The sequence below is a fragment of the Diadema antillarum genome, unplaced genomic scaffold, assembly GCF_040938485.1.
Source record: "Diadema antillarum isolate AM-2024a unplaced genomic scaffold, OU_Dant_1.0 seq00001638_RagTag, whole genome shotgun sequence".
In the NCBI taxonomy this organism is placed as follows: domain Eukaryota; kingdom Metazoa; phylum Echinodermata; class Echinoidea; order Diadematoida; family Diadematidae; genus Diadema; species Diadema antillarum.
In genome coordinates, this window is record NW_027272344.1 from 509,092 (window position 1) to 533,138 (window position 24,047).

The 24,047-nt window shown below is 39.9% G+C and overlaps 1 protein-coding gene across 1 annotated transcript; it reads right to left on the minus strand.

Annotated features, from left to right (window-relative positions):
• Nucleotides 1-133: 133 nt before the first annotated feature.
• On the minus strand, nucleotides 134-22,979 carry LOC139711303 (bifunctional methylenetetrahydrofolate dehydrogenase/cyclohydrolase, mitochondrial-like). Its single transcript, XM_071623207.1, has 6 exons — nucleotides 22,847-22,979; nucleotides 19,961-20,145; nucleotides 4,615-4,890; nucleotides 3,792-3,887; nucleotides 2,213-2,446; nucleotides 134-1,577 (listed from the first exon to the last, which is right to left on the minus strand). The coding sequence occupies exons 1-6, from the start codon at nucleotides 22,921-22,923 to the stop codon at nucleotides 1,447-1,449; spliced, it is 999 nt and encodes a 332-aa protein (XP_071479308.1). The 5' UTR covers nucleotides 22,924-22,979; the 3' UTR covers nucleotides 134-1,446.
• Nucleotides 22,980-24,047: the final 1,068 nt, after the last annotated feature.

The following is a 24,047-nucleotide window of genomic DNA, read 5'->3' on the forward strand; positions in this document are numbered from 1 at the left end:
GTTCACACACACCCAAAATTCATGTTTTCTAAAAATAATTTTTTGCACCGCGATGCAAACACCAAAAACTCCTGTGTGTGAATGTGCTGTTAATCAAAGACCTTATCTCACAGGAAGATTCTCTCCTGGCAATTTGAAATACAATTTGACTCATGCTACCCTGGTATTTCCATCCCTTGGGGTAATTGGTACAGGATGTGAGAGGGGGCAAAAAACAAAAACAAAAAAGACCCAGACAACCTTATGATCATATAATATGTCAAACTGACCAAACACATGGTGTTCATATGCTAAAATCCTTCTCTATTGCTAAATATGAATTATGATATACAGCTACTTGCATGAAAACTACGCTTTGGTCGTAATCCTCAAGTATTAAAGATGAGATGCTCAGTTTCTCGAATGTACAGCTTGAAACGTTCATCTGATGAGATACAGTCAAGTATTCTTTGGTAAATATTAGTGTTTTAGTGCAGTAGGGTATCAAGAAGTGGAATGTTTCCCTTTCTTCTCGCCAACTTTTAATCATCCCGACTCTCCGTTTGCTACAAGTCTTGACCGACAATCACTCAACGCGAGTATATTGACATCCATAGCACAGGCGATGTAGCCGTTCTTTTAGTGCATTTGCTGACAAGAAGGTCTTAACCTTACGCCAAACTCATTAGCATCATGAAGTGTAAGGCATACTCCCCACAGGATTCCCTCACAGTAATCTGAAAGGGCAATCCACCTGCAACTCTACAATCTCTGAGCACATGGTACGTCATGCCAATCTCCTGTCGCTCTAATCCCAGTCCCATAACTACTTCCTTATGTTCCTATATAAGAAGCGGTGCAGAAATTGTGCCACCATCTTGCGTCACCAGACAAGTTTATGCCTCATATTGCCCTGATGACATGCAGCGATATTAAAAGATGCCTTGCATTTTGCAGAAGAAACAGGATATTCCAGGTAGCATATTAGTATTAACCATGCTCTCCATTAATTAAGAAATTTCAGTCAAATATACTACTTCAATTGCAATCACAGTCTTCCTTGGCAAGCTAGCTGAACATCTGTTGGTGGTGGAGCTCACTTGAAGCAAGTGTGAGCTCATAGTTTAAAAACAAAACAGAACAAAAAAAGCAAAAAACTGACATATTGTGATAGAAAAGTAGATTTTTCCTTTCATTCTTAATCATTACACAAAAAACAAAAATCTTATTCATTACAATACTAATATAACAATGAAACAAAAATTACAAAGATTACGTGGCAGACTGGGTCATACTTATCAAAGATAAAGGCTCAGGGTCTGCAGGCTTTTTTTTTTCTTTTTCAAAGGCAAATGCACCAGATGCAAGATGACGTATCAGCCACATTGTGCCAAGTTTCTTTGACATCCAACTCTCTTAACAGACAAAAAGGTGATTGGTGACGGGACAACGACACTGCGGCTAGCATCAACTGCCCGAAGATTTCTTCTGCTGGTTGCGCTTGGCTGCATCCATGGTGTTCCTCATCAGCATCGCTACGGTCATCGGGCCGACGCCGCCTGGCACAGGTGTGATGTAGCTAGCCTTCTTTGACACTTCTGAAGAGGCAGAAGAAGAGAAATTTTGGGAAGGAAAGGATATATGAATTATAGAAAAGTAATATGCAAAGCAGGCACCTTGTAGTCTTCTTGGACCTACACTGTACATATGATGCATGACTTCTAACTGATCAACTATAGAAAGGTTTTTTTGAGAAAGAAATTAACAGCACGCTTCCCCTGCCCTCATTTTATTGACTCATTCTTGAACAGTGCAAGAGAAGATGCAAAAATGTTGGGCAAATATCATTAATTCATATGTAGTGACCACAAACTGAGTATCCTTTACAATTCCATGAATTCGCATGTTCCATTAAATCAGATACCTTCAGTTGGATAGAGTATCAAGAGCATGCAAACTGTACAAAGACATTCTTGTAATGAATACTTTTTACGACAAAGATATAGACTAGATCTTGATTTATAATAGATGATAAAAAAAGATCAGGGGTAACGATTAGAATGAAACAAATGCCCAACGAATATAAAATTACTAGAAATTACTAAACTGCAAAGTCATTTTATACTGGACAGCTACAAAGATACAAATTTTTGCATGAACACAAAGAACAAACATTTAAGTTTTGATAAGGCCTGACTGAGAAGGAAAGAGAAAAAAAACATCATAGAAATACCATCAAAGTCAACATCTCCGACTAGCTTGGGCTTTCCAGTCTTTTCATCAGTCACCCTGTTGATTCCGACGTCGACGACCGCCACTCCGTCTTTCACCATGTCGCCCTTGATCAGGCCCGGTATGCCCACGGCCACAACAATGATGTCAGCAGCCTTGGTGAAGCGCAGTAGTTCATCCGGAGGGGTGTAACGATGGCATAGCGTTACCGTGGCGTCCATACCCATCCTGGAAGCTTGGGGGTGGGGGTTGGAAGATGTGCAGCATTCAAGGCAAATCATAGTTTTCATACACCTAAAGAAACTTGATTTTAGGTTGTAAATGGACACATATGTATATGAGAAGTGAAATAACGCTATGATACGACAATTTCAGTTACCCAATGACAAAAATGCAAAATATCAGGCAAAAAGCTACGCCAACAGCAATACGAGAACATCTTCGATCATGGTTGCCTTGCAGTTTTTCATAATCAATTATGGCTCATCAGTAAAAATGACCTTAGCAGTATCCATCAATCTTCCATGCAAGAGTGAATTGTCTCATGCAGCTCATTGAGAATTACAATTGCTTGGGCATGATCAATCATCAGGAAACATTCTACCTACCCCCTACTGAATGGGGAGGGTTCTTTGGGAATAAAAAATGAGTACTATACCATCAAAATCATTTTAGACATTTGCTCTCAAAATTCTTCAAAACGACTCATTATCCCGGCAAATTGCTTCAGTCAGACAAGTTTCTTGGTAGATCCCATCAATATATTGTACGCAAATTCCAACTGGTGGAAGATGAACTTTGAGTCCTGAGAACTATACACATGCTTTACATGTATGTCACACACTCACAGCAAATGAATCGAATGTTTGTTTGGCTGACAGACCATTACACAGGTACTATTTACGCCGTCACAGATGATGGCCCAACTAAACACTCTGAACATGTTGAGCAAAAATAACAAAGAACGAGAACAACAATCAGATCATAACAGACAAGATTAATGGCTTCTCATGTGACATGCACTGTTGCCTGCACATGGAGTTATAACTAGTTTTTGACTTGACAAAGATATACTCGGAAGCTCAGTTTCTTTCTCTAGGAAGGAGAGATAGGGTCTGCAATAAAAACTTTTCCTCTTGTCACCTGAGCATTCCATCTGAATATTCAACAAAACTACTGCTGTACATGAGCAATGAAAGCTATTCCTGTGTATTGTACTGGTTTTTACTGACATGCCAGTTATAAAGACAGATATCAGACGCATTTACATCTTAGGGCCTAGTTCTTACTGCCGTTTAGGAAGATTTGCATATGAATCATGCACAAAATTTGTTTATATTTGCTAAACATCTGCAATATTCATGAAACATGCTTGTATGAGTCAGCTGACATCCGCACACATCCACAATTATCCGCAGAGGCACGTTTTTCCGTTGCCAGGATTTTTGAGCTTCACAAAACATCGGTTGCACGTGTTTAGCGAATACAAATCAATTTTGCGCGCAATTCATATGCAAATCTTTAACGCCATTTGGTAACGGGCCCTTACAAACAGTTATAACCATGCTGGAAAGACTTACAGTGATCTCCATCTGAATTGAGTAAAGTTGCAATCGGCATGCCGACATTTTTCGACCTTCCACAGACAACTGCATTTTTACCAAACGTCTCAATCCCTGGAAGATACAAACAAACAAAAACATCTAAAACAAATGTTGCTACTGATTTTGGAACACTGCACAATAGTGATTCTGTTATGAACACAAATCAGGGAAATATCTAAGGCACCTCTGACTTGGGAATATTATCAATCACTCTCTTTCTTTGAACACATTTTGGATCAATGGATCAAATCTATGGTCACTGGCAACACTAAGAATGGCAAAACGGTTTCATAGCAAATGCTGTTTAACTACTGCCTGCAAGAACCCGGTATGCTTTGTGTTGCTTTGTGTTAAACTTTATTTGTATAAGGAATACATGTAATTGTACTTCAGACAATGGCTTCATATTCTGCAGCACTAGATATTCAAATGAAACCATTTTCACACATCACTACCCTGCATATTCACTCTTTATTCCACTTTTCAGGATCATCAGATGACACTTGAGACATAATCAACAAAGCATCTCATTCAAAATTTATGCTTTTTCTTTCCTTTCAAAGAAAACCCTAAAAAAGATTTAAAAGACCAACTTATTTCTGTTTTACAACACTTTTTGCCATCGTTTGAAAGCCTGCTCTCAAGACTAAGACGTAACAAGCTTGTACCTTAAATCCTGAACTTGGCCACTGAGGAGCATTCATTTCTAGTGAAAGTTGAAGACAAGACCCTAAATCCACAGCATTTCACTTGTGACACACCCCTCTTTGTGACAGAGAGCAGAGCCAGCGAGTCATACCTGATCTCTTCAGCAGCTCCCAGATACCGTAGGGCGTGGCTGGGATGATGGAGGGCAGGTCCAGGCACAGTCTCCCGACGTTGACCATGTTGAAGCCGTCCACGTCCTTCTCGGGGGCCACCGAGTCGCACACGGTCCTCTCGTCCATGTGGGCGGGGACAGGCAGCTGCACCAGGATGCCATCCACGCCGGGGTCTTCGTTGAGATCGTTGACGATGCTGAGGAGCTCATCCTGGGAAATGGTGTCAGGTTTACGAATGGTGTTCGATGTGATGCCTGACACACAGAAGAGAAAGCAGCAAGGAATGTAGATACACAAGGACATCAATAGACAGGAGAAAAGATCTCAATTAACTTTTTGTAGTGTGAAAGATTTGAATTAAAGGGACTGTACAGTACTGGTTGAGGTGAGGATTCAGGTTTATAACATTGTTTGGTGAGATACATGTAATGAGAAACCTCTTATGAAATATGAAAGAGAATCAAGAAGGATTCAACATTTATTTGATAAAAATTGGTCTTGAAATAGCTGAGATATATCCGAAAATGTAATCCTAATAAAATTGACAGGCCATGAATTTTGTTAGGATCTCTTTGTTTTAGACATCTCAGTCATTTATAAACCGATTTTTCATCAAATAAACTTTTGACTCCCCCATAGAATTGTACGCTCTTTAAAATTTCATGAATAGTTTCTAAATATCTCTCAAAATGCTGCAAGCTGAATCCTCACCTTAACCAGTATTGTACAGTCCCTTTGACTCATCAAACACCATCATTATCATGACATCTGAAAGACACATGAATAATGACTGACAATATGATCAAATCTGATTAGCAATGGAATTAAAAAATGAGAAAAGATTTGCAACATCTTATATGAGAGTAAAGTTCTGTCAAAATGCATTCATAGATTTATACTTAAAAACAACAGAAAGACCCAAGAAATCATCATGTTCTCATATCATAGAAGATGAATGAAGACTTTGAAGGCTGTTCTTCAAACATGTACATATTCTGTGTGCATTTTGCAATTTAATTTTTCACCAAATATTCAACGATGATAAATTTCAGTCTGGCAATATAACACATGGCTCTCAAACTGAGCTGTTATACATTTTCTTTAATAGAATTATGGACTATTACCGAATATTTAGGGTAAATAACAGGACATTTCCTCTGAAGAGGTTCATCATACGGTGAGTTGGCTCAGTCGTTAGCATGTCTGACTCAGACCCAAGCGACCCGGGTTCGAACCTGAGTCTGGACTGAGTAATGTTGTGTGTAATCATACCGTCCCCTCCAGCAAGAGGCAAAACACTCTGTCCCTCGGATAGGACATAAAATGGAGGTCCCGTGTGTGAGAAACTCACAACTCATGCATGTTAAAAATCCCGCTTCATTCATTCATAGCAAAGAGCAGGGTGTATAACCTGGTGAAGTGGTCCCGCCTCACATCCAACTGGACCCCACGAAAGACCAGCTTAGCATAGCTGAATATGGGCTATCCAACCATCTTCTCAGATGGAAAATGAACAAACAAACAAACAAATAAACAGATATTCTATTGCTGAATGATAATCAATTACATTGCCATACCTGAATACAAGCCTTTAACTTCACTTGTTATCTAATCACTTCTTGAAACATGACATATAAGCATGGTACCATATGTGTCATCAACTAGTTCTACATGTAGAGAAGTACCGGTAGTTATTTGTCCTCTCAGCACTTCCAGACAGGAAAAAAAAAAACTATCTGTACACACTGTGCTTTCTTCAGACGGTAACTCTTTGAAATTGCAATGGTAAACAAAACAGCAGATAACAGCCTATAGACCATACATCCTGCAGACAGATGGTGAAAAATTTCCGCAGCTCTTTGGACTCTAAACTTGATATACCAGCCCCATCCGCTCCCCCCCCCCCCCCATCCACTCCAAGGTTTGTTGAATTGCTTGTCAGTGTCAATATTTATAAACGAACTGTTCCCAATTGGGAAGGGCACACCACAGAAATCTGCTGATTCAGCTAAAACATTTTCAGCAATCTGTTTAACAGAATGCAAACATTTTGATACACAACTATAAATTGACTTCTAATACTAGTATATTAAAGAAAGTAGAGTGCTTCACATTGTTCTAGATACTTGGGGTGCATTCATTTTTATCAAAAGGTATGGTTTGATTACAGGGGAATACCCGGCATTCTATTTTCAGTTTCACATGGATGACATGTGGTCCCAGATTGTCAGACCAGAAATTGATCTATTTGATCGTATACGAAAAATATAGAGCACAATACTGATCTCCAACTAGAAGAGTTTCGTAGATATTCTCAGCAATTTGCTGGAAAAAGAAAATCCAGTTTTAAACACTGACATTGTTCAATTGTACAGTTTTAGTAATGATAAAAGGAGGAAAAAATAGATGTGATTTACTGCATAGACGCACTACTACTTGTGCCCACTAAGCAATAACTCTACATTACCGGAAGTGCAGGAGCACTGAAGGCATGACCCCACTTGACCTCCGCATGTTGCATGTGTGCGTAAAAAATCACCTCATTCATTTGCACATTGCCAGTCGCCAGCCTACAGACCTGATTGTTAGTGACAAAATATTTTGCATTCATGAGCTGTAGGGAGAATTTTATTCAAGCAGGCCTGTGCTCATCATGGTTTTCTTTAACCCATTGGGGACATGCTGATTTTGTTACAGCACACATTTCCCATAGATCCCAGCCCGAGTATACTTGGGACTCGTCCTCAACAGGTTAATATGTAACCCGTTGGGTAGCAACTGAAGACCAATTCAATCAGGTGAAACCTTCCAACCACAAAATCTCCCAAAAGAACCGGTCTTTATAAAGATGACATTTAAACCAACTTACGTATTTATACTATTTTAGTGTCTACCTGCATTTTTTCACTTGATTTTAACACAAGAACCATAAAATAGGGAAGTAGACAACAAATATATTGTACAAAGCATGAGGAAGTATAAGAAATTAATCTGGGAGATCATACATAACCTTAGACTCCCACACATTTCTTGTACACAAAACCAGGATTAAAGGACAAGTCAACCTTCATGTACATAAAGATTGGGAGACTGCAGCAGTAGTAGAACACATCAGTGGAAGTTTGAGGAAAATTGGATCATCTGTTCAAAAGTTATGAATTCTTGAAGTTTCACTGCCACTATTGCTGGATGAGAAAATGACTACAGTTTGTGATGTCACATGCATAGAACGATATAAGGAAAATATAAAGAAAATTCAACATATTTTCACTTTTCTCGCATAAGAATAAAGCACTTGACTTGCTTCTTTCAGAAGGCAGGGGGAATAATACATGTATTACCCTTAAAGGACAAGTTCACCTTCATAAACATAAGGATTGAGAAAATGCAACAATATTAGTAGAACACATCAGTGAAAGTTTGAGGAAAATTGGACAATCGATGCAAAAGTTATGAATTTTTAAAATTTTTGTGTTGGAACCGCTGGATGAGGAGACTACTACAGCTTGTGAGTCATATGCGTACAACAGGATAAAGAAAATGTAAAGAAAATTCAACATATTTTCACTTTTTTCGCATAATAAAAGAGCACTTGACTTGTCTCTTTCTAAAAGCAGGGGGAATAATATTACCCCTAACATATGTCGGTAACGAGTCAAGGGAATATGTACTTCTTTCAAAAGATGGAATTTTGTGAAATTCTCTTTATATTTTCCTTATATTGTTGTACGCATGTGACATCTAAGTTATTCATACACTGCAGTACAAGCAGTTGTAGTCTTCTCATCCAGCGGTTACTACACAAAAACTTCAAAAATTCATAACTTTTGAACGGGTTGTCCGATTTTCCTCAAACTTTCAATGACGTGTTCTCCTAATATTGCTACATTCTCTCAATCCTTATGTTTATGAGGGTGAACTTGTCCTTTAACTATATGTCAGAAGAGAGTTGAGCGAATGTGTATTTTTTTTTTGTAATGAAATTTTGTGGAGTTCTCTTTATATTTTCCTTCTATCCTTCTAAGCATGTGACATCATATACTGTAGTAGTCTTCTCATCCTGCAGTGACTGTGATGAAACTTCAAAAATTCATAACTTTTAAATGGATTGTCTGATTTTCCTCAGACTTTCACTGATGTGTTCTACTAATATTGCTGCATTCTTCAATTCTTACAGGTGCATAGTCCCGGTATTGTAGAGGGCGCTGTTGATGATACTGCCGATCACCGTTAGCATTGATACGATGATTACCGAAGTTGAGCTGTCATCAAGAGTAAAGTGCGTAGGTGTTGCTAAGTAACATTGCCTTCGTTGTCTTCTCTGCGCATCGCGCAGTCTGTAGTAATGCCAGGGTGCGTGCATATGTGCTTCTTATTATGACATCACAAAAGAAGTTTGCTAAAGCTGTCATCCCCCTCAGCCGAATCATGAGCCGAACTGTGATCGGACCACTGACTACGATGAATCAGACTTCTTCGGACTCGGGGAAGTGGGCCACAGCGTAAGCACTAGAGGAGTCAATAGCGTAGGTCTCTATAGGAAACTTGCGCCGTGCGCCTGCGTACGCATTTGACTATTAACACCGGGACCATGCACCTTTTAGTATAGTAGACTTGTCCTTTAAAAAATTACAATGCAGCTCACACAGCAACAAACTGGGTGTTTACTTGTTGTCACCAGGGGATGTACTCAATTTCACCAGACAACTGCCAGCACATCTGAAGATATCTGGAAAATTTTATTGCGGCTATGAGATGCACATGTGCATGCTCGTGAGACTAACAACCAAACTGAAGTCCCCATAGCCCAAGCCCGAACATGCAATGACTGCGTTTTAACAACTTTCTCATGTTTGAAACGTGATTCAAACCTTCTATCAAAACATGTTTGCAAACGTCTTTCCCATCACAGTTGTTGCATGTATGACCTCTGTCATGAGTCAATCAGGTCTTGTCACCAAGCAGCTACACTGGCACATTGCACAGTTTGATCAGAGGAGCGGAGACAGTGAAGTTGCCAGTGGGTTGGCATGAGCAAGTCTAAGCTACAGACACATTTCGAAATGAGTTTGCATTTAACAACTCTACCTGGCTCAAACCAAATTTTGTTCATATTCACATTTTAACGGACCAGAAACAAATTCCACAGCATACTTAAAGGGACACAGTCCTCACGAAATTTAAAAAAATATGTTGTTGTTGGTACCTCCAATGAACTACTTTCACCAAAAACAAACTTTAAAATCACCAAATAAGCTCGTACATTTTGGTTGAAAAAGTGTGACTCTGCATGGTGAATATGCTAATGAGCAAGTCTTGGCGGAGAGTCATACGTCGTCGATGCACAACTCTTCCCAGCCGTGTTCTGCTCGTTATCCGTACGCTCCCTAGTTTACCCGGATGCATGAAGACGTCGGTGGCTACTCCGACTCGTATTTGACATTGTTTCTACGTTGTGTGTGTGTGTGTGTGTGTGTGTGTGTGTGTTTGTGTGTGTGTGTATGTATTGTGTATTATATTCGCACGTGTGGACGGTACAACTAGATGATAGATCTACGGTAGATACGCGTACGCACCCCGTACGCGGTTTGCCCTTCGCACTTTTCCAGTCTCAAGCGCAGCTGCAGCCCTACCTGTCGCCGCTCATGCATGTTCTATATATAGTATCGTACGTACAGAGTGTACATATTTGTAGATAGAAACGATTCTACACAGGCCTGCTAGTACACTACAGGGGCGACCGCATTCAGCGTCGTCTGGTCAGGCTATCTTACATCAGTAGTTTTGCTCGAATCGTGCAGAAAATTTCCCAGGAAAATCCTTTTTTCCGTCCCAGACCAACAAAAGTATCGTGAAAGGTGAGCTGTGTGGCTGGGAAATATCGGTACAACGATGCCGAACATAAGAAACTTAGGGCCTACAAAATCTCGAAATCGTGTTGTGACCTACCTGTGCGTGGACAATTTGTGAAGCGATGTTTTTACGTGGACCGGCAGGCTGTGGCCCTCGGTTATAAACCGAGAAAACTCCTGAAACCAGATGCAATCCTGACCATTTGCTCACATGAGTTATAAAACAGAAATACCTCGAGCATCGACTTCGAAGAGAACCGAGGGAAAAAAGCGTAGAGAGGTAAGGAAAGTGGCTAGCTATGTTTAATTTACCGTGGGCCTGCAGCCGGGGTTGGACTGCGCATGCAGTACAGTGCCACTGAGCTAGCTGCTGCCAGTGCCGACTGGACATGCACGGCAAAGTGGAGCGAAATCATATCCCTACGACCCCCTGTGTTTACCCTTCCCGGCTCACGTCATATTTTTTTTTTTTCGAGGAAAGGCGATTATCTGACTACTTACAGAAATATTGAGATACAAACAATATTTTCTTTGAAGAATTCGACTCTCTCATGCACAGGTTATCTTCGGTTTGAATGCCAAAATCGACTGGACGGAGTCGATCGAGTGTACTGTGTATGTATACATTGGTATGGTAAGGATTTGCGCGCGAGAGTGGTTTCTACGCTAAGAAGTATGCAACACGGACGGAAGCTAGAAAACGACCGTGCCTATTTGATGTCAAGTTCATGGTATATTTGGTTTAAAAATACATATAAATTTATGTTTACAATATTAATTTTTCGTAAATTATATATATCTACGCTTGAAATATTTTGTTTGAAATTATAAAACCACAAACTTTCACATTATATGATGAAATTGCAACTAATCATTTGAACACTTAAATTGGTTTTAGAGGCACGGCTGTCAACTTGGTGAGTAGGGCATGCACTACGTAGCATCTTTTTGCCGGCTCTTTCACGATCGCTTGCAGGAATTATTTTTCAAAAATCGCGTACGGAGACAATTTTTGATGTCCAAGCGTATAAATTGGTGAAAGTTTATATTTTTTACTCTTCTTAATTATCAGTACAGTGAAAATCTCAGGACTGCTTCCCTTTAATTGTACACCTCTATATTACAGGGGGTATCTCACCGGGCTTGAAACTAGTCCCCGACTAGTCGCGACTCCAGATTTTGTTACAAGTAGCTGCAGAGATGTCTCCGCGACGTCTTTGAGACGTCTCCTGAAAATTACAGTCTCCGAGGAGTCACAAGAAATTTAAACATGTTCGATTTTTCTTTCGTGAAGTCTCCGCGACGTCTCCAAGACGTCTCCATCAGTTGCGGGGACGTCGCGGAGACTAACCCCCTATTCAGACGCATGCCATTTTATACCAAAACTCGATAACGAAATGACGTATACAGAATCATCGTATAGCCGACAGACTGTTCAGACACTAATTTCGACCGTTCTGGGAAACGTCTCATAGATATGCAGTTTCCCACTGCGCATGCTGTTATAGTCATGAGTGACAGCTGTGGGGTCGCCTTTCGTGTGCGCTCACATTAAGCCCCGCCCAGCTATACCGTTCTATGGTCGCCATACGTTCAGACGCACACGGAATGCTGTTTCGTTATCAAGTTCTAATTCGAAATGATGCTCTGACCGTCGTTTCGCTATATGTTGTTTTGTTATACGTCGTTTTGTTAGTCAGCGTTCAGACATATAAATTCATCGTATACTATACCGTTTTAGTATAAATTTTTTGCATCTGAATGCCTTGTAATTATATCCGCGACTCCTGAGACGTCTCCACGATGTCTCAGAGACGTCTCAGAGATGTCGCCGAGACCTGCTGGAGACCAGACAAACTGGCGACTCTATTTGACGCTGTTTGACCTACTTTAGAAACCACATGACCCATCTGCGTGCTGACATCCTGCCTAGATAAAGTCAGGTGATCCTGCAACGGCTCCATCATATTTGAAATTTTTTGACATTTGCCATAACTCATCTCAGAGATGTCTCCGCAACCACTGCGACTGAAAAGTTGGAGACGTCGCAGAGACGTCTCCGTTGGTGAGATACGGCCTTAAACTACAAGAAAATGAACATCCTACCACCCCCCCATCATGTTCACATGCCTTCACATACAGTATGTCCCCCCAAAAAAATTGCAATCAGATATGACAATATGATTTAACTGTCAAAATGCTACTGCAGGGTCTTAAAATATAACATCTTCGCTCTATTTTGCAGAAAACCCCATTCCATTTGGTTGAGTGGTCACAGAGAAATGTGGATTGTTGTAAAGCATGTCATGAGTCTGATTCTTCAAAGTTTAGCACTTGAATGCTCTTGGAACTGCACATTCATGTGTAAACACAATAGACAGAACTTGGGGGGAAGAGATTCCTGACATGTTCTACAAAATTCCTCATTTCTCTTTGACCACTGCAGTAAATCTTTTGGGGTTTTCTGTCTGATGTGGGCAATGAGTTATAGTTTCATACCCTGGTTTGTATTTGGATTGACTCACTATTTTTAAAGTTATCATTGCGGAGGGTCCCAATGTATTATTTTCTTTTTTTGAGGGGGTATACAGTATATTGGAGTACTCCTTCACACTATGACACAAACACAGCAAGAAACTGTTCTAGGGTCATCTCTCCTAACCTTTGGCCAGCCTACTCAGAACTGTTTTTTCAAAGTTTTCCAAGCCAGGGGAGGTGTGGCAAGGGGAAAAAAATACAAAAGGTGAATGGAAAATTCCACTGCAGCTGATGTGATACTGATAAAGAACATGACCAAAGTACACCCCTTCGTCCACCACTTCCTGATTTGCAAATGAAAGATGTACGGATTTCCTCAACAGTTTTGGCACTGACAATTTCAGCTGATGACTGTCTACTATTTTTTCCCCCACAAGCTCTTGCTCTTTTGAAGGGAAAGATCACACTTACCACTACACATCAACATTTATTATGTACATTCAGAAGGCAGATATTATCAGAATTCACACAAGAAAAGAGGTGTTCCACTAGCAAAACAGAACACCCTCTTTGCCAGGTACTGAAAGAAGCAAAGTTCCCTACTACCACAATATGACATTAATCTAAATACCCATAACAGCGTGGTCCACAACTTAAAATTTGAGCATGTTGCTAGCCCAGAATCTGTCCAGAATATTGCAGAAATGTGCACATCACGAGCATACATTGTAGATCTCTCTGTGCTGCTTACATTCAATGTTCTCTCTCATGTTTTGCACACAAAGTACAAGGAAGTTTGACGTCTCGTATGTTTTGCACATGTTTTTCACATGTTTGAATATACCGGTATAGTATATTTTATTTTGAGCTTGTTGCAAATTCTTGAGGATGTTGCACAACATGCTGCTGGTTCTTGAGGATGTTGCACAAGAGTTGAGGATGCTGCAGCGAAATGCTGAAACCCCTTGCTGACCACGCATAAATGTGTATATGTGACAGTGCACCTCAAAACAAACAAAAAGTCGCCAGACATGAACTTTTAGTTAAGACCATATTCTGAAAGAGCAGACTTTAAGCTTTAAAATGATGTATAACTCAAATCAAATGGACTCTCCTAACCTATCTAAAGATTGGAAAGAAAGCACAACCTCAGAAAAAGTGTGAACTGAGAAAAGAGGCTCTGAAGTACAGTGTCTATTCAAGCGCTTAATCTTTACCAAACCGTGCTGGCTGTGCGATGAATGGGACAAAAAACAGGAAGTAAACCACTGGAGTAACAACAATGAAGGGATTATCAGATTAAACTGAAATTAAGCATGCCTCATTAACACATTCTGTCCATAATTGATGCCAACTTTCAAAGCAGTAGCACTATCCTTTCAAAAGTCATTAGAGTTGAAAGTGAAGAGTGTGGACAAAGTTTTTCAGAAATGAAAAAGGGATTCTGAAGACACACCTAATCACACTATTCTATCAAAAATGTTCGAGATAAACTGCTAAAAAACACACTTTCCTGCCCGTTTTATGACACCAAATTTTAGCATAATGTAAACGACGACCTGCTCTTTTAGAAAATATGAAAAAGTCAAGTTCGGCTAGGTTGACCCATTTCACTTGTTTTCAGTCCTCACGCAAAATCAGTGTGTGCGACTTTATGTTCGTTTTGAGGTGCACGGTCACATATGTAAATGCAATGCATACATGGTTGAATACTGTATACAAACACATAATTTCATGGTATCAAATTAATGACATCCCATGTCAATAAATAGAATGAATAGCTTGGTATCTTCCTCCCTCTCTGACTATTAAAAGCAGACATGATGTCTAGAGTGACTGCACTTTTGGTCCAAAAAAGAAGGAGAAACAAGTATGATATCAAACAACAACTACACTACAATCAAATACAGTGAAAGGCTGTTGGGGCTTGAAAGGGTATTTCCTCTTCAGAGAAATTAAATCTGTAACAAAGGATGGTGAGGAACTGGGTTACTACAGCTATGTTTAGTCTGAATGTCACCAAAGTTTCATGGGGGGGGGGGAGGGAGGGAGGAAAGAGTATATGTACATGTATGTTAGTGTCCCTGAATTGCAAATAACCCTATAGGATTTTTTAATCTATTTTTTTCTTTTTGAAGAATGACCCCTATTTACAAAACCTATTGCATGTTTTTTAATCATTTAAAATTATCAGCGACTTGGGAACATATTCAGATACTGGAACACATAAATATGATTTACTGTACGATGAAGATACAAATTATGCACTTCCAGTATTCTTGCATGAAGCTCATGTCACATTCTGATGATAGAGTGCACTCTTTCATTTACAATCTGAAACATTTTTTTTCTATATTTCTTTTTCAATATATAGGTCTATATTTTTTTTCTAACTTTTCTCAACATTTCATATGGTTCGTAGGAAGTTCAGATTGGTCGATTCATTCACACAAACACAACTTGATAATCAGGTGATCATTAAAGAGATTTGAAAAACTGGATGCTATTAGTATTTATATTTCGATCAGATCCCCTGCCATATTTTGCTGTGCACACAGTGTATCTCATAGTACCTCCTTATACACATCCTCATATGATTTTGAAAGAGACATTCTGTAACAATCACGTCTGGAAAGCACAATTATAAATCTGACATTCCAGATGTGAACAACAGGGATTCAGACAGCCGGGTTTCTGTGACACATACCGTATAAAGCTTAACACTACCAGTATGCGCATACCAAGATTTGGTCTGGAGCACTACTCACAACAGGTAGTCTAAACAAGATCTCTCTGATCAACAGCTCTTCACTTGTATGCTTCTTTATGACAATGATGCATTCAAATTCAGTGCACTGTGTGATTTTCTACTTTTCCAAACAAGATTCGAATGGTTTACCAATTGAACAGTACCTGAACAGCGTGGCCAGGTTCTATGCATTAAAGGGAAGTTCCATGCAGAGACTGGCAGGCACCTCATTCAAAACATCCACTCTTCTGATTGGTTGAAAGTGCATGATGCATGTAAAGTGATACTGCCTGCTCCAACAGGCATGAAATATCAAGTGCTGTTGACAATACATGTGTGATCCTCTCACATAAAATATGCTGCACAAATATAACAGCAGCTCTTGTTTACAAGTCATTTTATGGCTTGCTCTTTCAACACTGGTCAGAATATAGGTAGAAGTATTGACTGTGTGAGGGTGTTCAGGGTGTGATCACAAACAATTTAGGCGGGACCATAGGAGATCTCAAAACCATACATCTAATCTGCAGTGAGAGTATTGTATCTCTGGTTGTGGCAAAAATGTCCTGCCTTGTAGGAAAGATACTAGTAAAGCCGACTTCCCATCACTGCGGATGTTGCCGACAGCCGGATTAAATAAGTACCAATAGGCAAGCATTACATCTTGAATATCTGGTGTTAGATGTAAGGTGCCCCTGTGCAATACATTAATGCATAAAATTATTTATCATATTACTTACAATGTACTTATTGCCATGTCTTCACATCCTAGCTTTTTATACATAGGAAGGTTACTTACTACAGATGCTCTATTTTATCAAGATACATGTGAATAATTCAAATCTAACACTATGAAATTGAAATTTGGCTAATTTCTAAGGAAATTTTTACGGAAATTAGCCAAGTTACCTATAAATGTCAACTGTTTGTCACTATTAGTTTTATGTGGCCTTTTAAAGGGACGGTATAATTTTGGTTGAGACCTGGCTTTGGGTTTCTGACTTTTTGATGAGATAATGAGAAACCTCTTATGAAATATGAAAGAGCATGTAATTCCAAGAGGAGTTCAATATTTATTTGATGAAAATTGGTTTGAAATGGCCGAGATACACTGTATCCAAAACAAGCAATGCTTATAAAAGGCACCGGTAGGACCCACGTTTTATTACAAGTGTAGGATCCCTTTGTTTTACTTTGTTTTTGAATATCTCAGCCATTTCAAAACCGATTTTCATCAAATAAACTTTGAATTCTCTAAGAATGGAATGCTCGGTAACATTTCATGTGGTTTCTCAGTATCTTGCAAAAAGTTAAAAGCTCAATCCTCATCTCCACCAATACTATACCATCCCTTTAAATGGCCGACACTTGAAAGCAATATCCTGTAGACAGACAGAAAATACTCTGTACTTATTCTGATGAAAAAAGCTAAGCTTGCTGGGTTCAGAGAGAGGCTCATATTTACGACTGTGTAGGCATACATGTGTACACGTACATGATAAGCAACCTTTTAACTCAAAATCAAGCATGACAGAGGAAGACTGTTTGACATCAAAGTAGGTAAATATTTACCTCTGTAAGAGTGTCAGTAGCTTCTAAAGGGCTTTTTTACACTTGCAAATTTTTGCTTAGTCCCATACCAACAGTGGGGCTAAGGGAAAGGCCTTAGTCCCACCGTTGGTACTGGACTTTCCTTAGCCCACTGTCTGTTTACACTTGTTTTTGCCAAAGTGGGCTAGCCCCACCGATAATCCCGTACTATCTGGCCCTGCAAAAAAGCAGGCTTAGCACCGCAATTCCGCAATTGCAGTGCCAAGCAAGTGAGTGTAAACAGAACGAAGAAATACTCCGGGGCTAAGCGACGGAGACGAAGTCCGACCCCCACTGACCAATCAGAAACGAGGTAATCACGTGCTGCCGGTGTGTGCGTGTACTTGTACAGTGCATCGCGTAATCATGAATATTCATGTGGTTTGGAAAGTACGGGACTAAGAAATACAAGTGTAAAAAGGTAAGTTTTCTCTTTAGCCCAGGACAAGAGCTTAGTTCGGGATTTATTGGCGAGTGTAAAAAGCTGAAAAAATTGGTACAGGATTCACGATAGTCCTGGGTCAGAGAAAGTACCAGGGTTAAGAAACACAAGTGTAAAAAGGGCTTAAATGACACATCTGGAAATAGTGGAGTGCAGCAGAAAGGAATGGGGAAACTGGCACAAATCAATAAAGTCTAGCTGGTGTTTAAAGACAGTTCCTGGTTCCACTTTGCGCAAGAGCAGTAAAAGGTCATTTGTACAAAGTGGCACATTGGTTTTTTAATTAACTGAGATAAGCATTTATGATGTCACGACTATCCATGTAGTTCACATCAATAGTGCTTGCCAGCACATCCCTTTGTGTGTAAAGTGAAGTATCAAAAAAAAAAAGAAAAAAAAAGACATTGATGCACCCTGGCAAAAAAAAAAAATATGTTGATTATGTGAGGTAATTCTCTTTTGAAATGGAACAAACTGCACAAACAAATTTTTGATCACATTTTTGGAAACTTCATACTCTTTTGGTAGCCTTTGTTATTCTCATGTTTCAATTCCAATGTAAACTAAAATTGAGGATGATTGCCCTTGGTAAGATGAGGTAAGATGGGGGGGGATTTGATATTTAATGCCATGAATATCAGTTGAGAGGAAACTTGTTAACCACATGCTTTTAATAGTAACATGGCCAGGAAATAATCTCTGTGTTGCTAGAACTCACTGTCATTGTTATGATTCATGATTGTTTTCATTGTGACGTTTTAACCCCGTTCTGAACTTATCCCATTAATGACATCCCTAGTAAACTGACTGCAAGAAGCACTTAACCATTGACAGATACCATGTATTCTACAGTGCGTATAAAAAAAAACGCAACATGATTTGATTTCAAATTTGTGAAGATTGTGTTAACTTTACACGAAAATGAGTAGCATCATCTTAAAACCACATCTTCTCTTTCCAGTGATATCTTATTTATTCTTACACGGTCATGGATGGCTGAGTAATCATTCTTTTTGGACAATGGGTCAAATTGGACTTGGGACCAAGTTTAGGTACTGCAAGAATCAATGCACCTTATTAGAAATTAACTAAACAAATGGAATAATGAAATTAATCTTAATGAAATTAATGATCGCAATTAATGAAATTGATGAAATTAATGATCGCAACTTACCATTGTCTTCTTTCGGATACTAGTATCTCTTTTTAACATTACATTCCATGCCCCTCAACATGGCCACCATTCCTTTCCACACAGAGATTGGCTCTTTTCTCCATCTCATGCACAGCCCTGCGAATCATTGGGGCTTGGTGGCGTAGAGCTTCAAACCCCTTCAAACTCATCAGTGATTATTTGTCTCAAAGTTGCAATGTTAGGTGGAGGGGTAATGAACACTTTGCTCTTGAGATAACCCCCCCACCCCCAAAAAAAAAAAAAAAAAAAAAATTACAAGTCAGATGCGGAGATCGTGGTGGCCACTCCACATCATGATACAAGGCAATCACCCAATTTCCAAATACCTCAGCCAATATGTTTCTTAACTGCAACTAGTCGATGGGCTGGTGCGCCATCTTGTGCCCACCATAGGCATCTGAACACACCCCTTTGTTGCACAGAAAAATTTTCCATTAATTCAGGAAACACATTTCAGTTAAAATTTGTAAGTATCCATTTCCGTTCATATTGTTTTCAAAGAAGAAGGGCCCTAGGAGCAAACCGTTTCCACAAAATCCAGCCCAGACATTCAGCTTTTCTCTACGAAAATCCACGTCATAGTTAAATGCAGAAACTGAAACTTGGTCCCAAGTCCAATTTGACCCATTGTCCAAAAAGAATGATTACTCAGCCCATCCATGACCGTGTAAGAATAAATAAGATATCATTGGAAAGAGGAGGTATGTGGCTTTAAGATGTTGCGACTCACTTTGGTGTAAACTTAACACAATCTTCACAAATTCGAAATTAAATCTTGTTGCGTTTTTTTTTTTTAATACGCACTGTATATCAACTGAACTGGATGGCCAGTAAATGAAAAATGTTTACAAATGCAGAAAATGCTATTTGACACTAAATAATAATAGCAATTTCCTCGATCTGAAAGAGGAATCCAATCAACTAATTTTGTACCAATAAATGTTACACACATTCTCATTCAACACCAAGGAATTCTCAGTAGTTTTGAAAAGGAAGGAAGAACAGCGTTGTTTCATACCTGCTCTGGCTGCTGCTTTTGTCTTATTCTTGACATAGACAGAACTGGCTGGGTCTTCTCCAACCAGCACCACACTGAGGCTTGGCGGGCGGTTCCCCTCCGCTACCCACTGGTCATTCTCTGCTTTTATCTCGCGGAGGACATCGTCTGCTATCCTCTTGCCATCAATGAGCTGGGCAAGCTGCCTGTATTGTCGACAAAAGTATCACAACAAGCAACTCCTTATGAAGCGGGCACACATTCCATGACATCAAGCTACTTGCCTGACATTTTCGCGTGTTGTTAAATTCTGTGATTACCAGGGTCTAGAAATTAGGATTAATAAAATGTGAAATAAGCTCAATGACTTTACTTCATGACCCCCAAATTGAATTATTTCTTTCTTTCTTTTTTGTTAACACACCCTGCAAGTTTGGTGAAAATCTGATAATCTGTGGAGTTATTAGGAGATTTAGTGATATTTCATGTCCCGTGTGACCCCAAATTTTCTTTCTTACTTCATTATCAACACCCTGCAATTTGGTAAAAATTTGTTAATTAATTTGCGAGTTATCTTGTACACAAACAGACAGACAGAAAAACAGACACACAGCAAAGTAGACAGAGAGACAGGCAAACATACAGAATTAGAAACATAACCTCCACCGACCATATAGTAGGTTTCACCTACTGGTGGATTGTGGATGTAAATAATGCCACGATCCGGCAGTCGAGCAAAACAGCCGCAATTGTGCAATGGTTCTTGGTCATTTAATGTACCCTGGCGATGCCATGATTCTACACAGTGGCTTGTTAACTTCAGCAGGGTGTGTATGTACACCACGCGAATGTGCGAACGCCGATGATATACAACATAAAGTGATTGACGAGCCAGTCTCAGTAATACAGTATCTTGGAGTGCATCAGGCAATATTTATGGCTCTAAATTCATTTTAGAATGCTCAAATTGAACTATAATGACAGCATCGAGATGCTGAAATGTGTAAGAATAGCATTATATAATTTGAATGATTAAAAAGGAACATTTTGGCCATGGGGTCATGACTCAACACTGCCTTCAGTCCCTAAACCCCTACATTACCTTTGATTTTACGTGCTAAGTAACAAAATGTAAATTGGACTGTAATGACAGCATCGAGACGCTCAAACATGTATTAAAGAATAGTATTAATACATGTAATTATCACGTTGAGCTATTGACTCAATTGTGTGATCAAAAAGTAACATTTTTAGGGGTTATAACTAAACTACCTTCACTCAGCACCTGCAACCCCTAGATTGCCCTTGATTTTAACACATTCCATATGTAGAGCTGCTAGCCTACAACAAATGTAAAATACATTTTGTGGGCATTTAGATCTAATATTGTTTGTTGGTAGAAAATCACTAGACAGAAAAATCTGTCTGTCTGGAAAAGTCTGTCATCAGTTTATACTTTTACGGGTCTTTCCTCGGTGTATAGGAGGGGATTCCGAGAAGCCAGACATAGTCTCCACTGTTTTGAAACTAAACGTAAGCATCCAATTCTCACTGATCCACAAAGTAGGCCTGTGCATAATTTGTGTAATATAAATGGCCCGTAAATTCATGATACACAACCTTTTTCCCCATTAGCATCTGGTACACCTACAACACTATACAAGACTTGAGCCATGTGCTTGGATTTTACTGGTCGCATGGCCATGCATTCTGACTTTAGCGGACGCATGGCTCAGTGTGGACTAGACCTCTTTAAAAATCAATGCATGAGTGGCAGATTGCAGAGATTCTAAGGCCCAATTTATAAATGCTTTTGGCCAGTAATAATTGCACCATATCGCCGCGCCTGACGCTACAGGCCCAGCTATGTTCCTAAAATCAATGTGATCAATGTGATCAAGTTACTTAAAATACCGGTACGTGAGAATGAGAAGATAAGACTTCGTCTTGCATCCTAGACCTAATGATTACTCTTGCTACTGATTGTCATCAGACCATGACTGTTCCATATGTTGACCTAAAGATCGGTCTGTATCTGGTCGTGAGGGCAGGGATATGTTCCGCAGAGTCTGTCTCTGTGTTTAGTCTGGCTTCATGGAATCCCCTCCTAATACTGAGGAGAGCGATAACGTCAAACACCCGTCAAACTAAAAAAAAAAAAAAAAGAAATAAGACTCCGCTGGACAGACGGATCTTTCTGTCTATTAACGACTAACGTTAATACTAATAGTTCTACACTTCTAGAAATCTCTAGTCCATATGTTGCAGTTTAATTAATAATACCTTCTCACAATCTCGGGTGATCACAGAACGAAGTAAGGTTAGACTACAGAGTTTAGACAGAAAAATTCGTCTGTCCAGAGGATTTTTTTGGGGTTTTCAAAAACTAATTTTTTGACATTTTACGGCGCCAGTGTAATTGTAGATAGTTCTCGGCCTAGTCTAGCTCTCAAAGCTCTCCTCGGATTCCAGACGCTGTCTCCGCGGCGCGGCCGCGCGGAACGTACCTCCGACCTCCGCGATCGAGCTCCAACGACCAGATACAGACCGATTTTTCGGTCAAGGTAGGTCAGAACTTCGATGTGGTCCACGCGAACTGCTCCAACAATGCTGCTGACGAGTCGATTTTCCAATCGCCAGGGAAGCAGCCGCCGTCATGCACGCAAGCGCGAGTAGGCCTACATCAGGTGAAATCTTTAACGTTACTGGTATTGATCCAATTGACCAATTCGGTCCATTGCATTGGTCTTGACCGACAGGATCTATAAGAACGGAGTGCAATCAGAGGTCAAAAGGAAAATTACCGGCCAGCCAGCCGGCTACGTACGCCAGGACCGATGCCGGTCCAACGAGCCTATGATTTACGCAATGCAACTACTGAAAAAAATATAAGGAAAATGTAAATACCTGTGACAAGTTACTGAGAAGTGTCTAATGCACTGAGAGCTATGCAGGCAGAACCTGGTTAGGGATGAAGGAAACATAATTGGCTGGTTTAATTGTCAAATGGGTCCGAGGATTCTTAGCTGATCACCACTCACCAGTACGGTCGGTACACGCTTGGTAAGCCGCGCGCGTATTATGTGTATTGTACCGCCGTAAAGATTGCACTCAGCTCAGCAGACTAGCAGATAGACACACATGCATCGCGCCGTCGATCCCGCGCACAAATTGAACTGTACCGCGTGTCCGCACGTGCGCCAGCAGCAGCAGAGCGGCCGCGGCCGTAGTTGTCAGTCTGCTCCATAGAAATATATACATCTCTATGGTCTGCTCCAAACATTTTTCTCCAGTGTCCAAGTTGCAAGAGACTGACAACATGTCAGGGCTGACAAATCTGGTAGGATCCACCACACTCGTTATAAGCTCTTTGGTCTGCTGCTTGTTGTCGAAACTCTAAGGCGCATCGTGGGCGAGAAAAAGAAACAAAGGAAACAGTTGTACTGATAAATTTGCGTAAAACGATAGTTTTAATTTTGACTCCTTCTAAGATGCCTCTTCTTCTTCTTCTTCTTCTTCTCCTCCTTTGGACCTTCTTCAGGGCCGGTGGAGCGTTTTCAAAAGTGTGGGGGCCCACTTCCGGGTTTCATGAGCTAACAAAAAGAAAGGTCCTTCCACTTCCGGGTTTTTTTCACCTGACAAGCAAAAAAACAAGGAAAAAAAAGGTCTTCAGTGGAAAAACACCAGTTACCACGCTCACACTTCAAAATCTCTATTAGTGCCACTTATACTTCCTGGTTTAAAAAAAAAGTGTGGGGGCCCAAAGTGATGACACCTTATGTATTCCTTTGTATGGTGCAAAAAAAAAGGGGGTGTGGGGGCCCCAGCCCCCACGGCCCCCACGGTTCCACCGGCCATGTTCTTCTTTTCTTTCTTTTCTTAATTCTTCTTTTCTTCCTTTTCTTTATATTTCTTCTTTTCTTCTTTTTCTTCCTCTTCTTTTCTTCTTCTTCCTCTTCTTATTTCTTCTTCTTTTTCTTTCTTCATGTTGTAAACACTCGACAATATTAATGGAAATGATAATAAGGACAATACGTTAGTGATGATGTGCCTAATGAATATGTTATGTCACAAATGTACACACTAGTAGTTATGTACATACATGTAT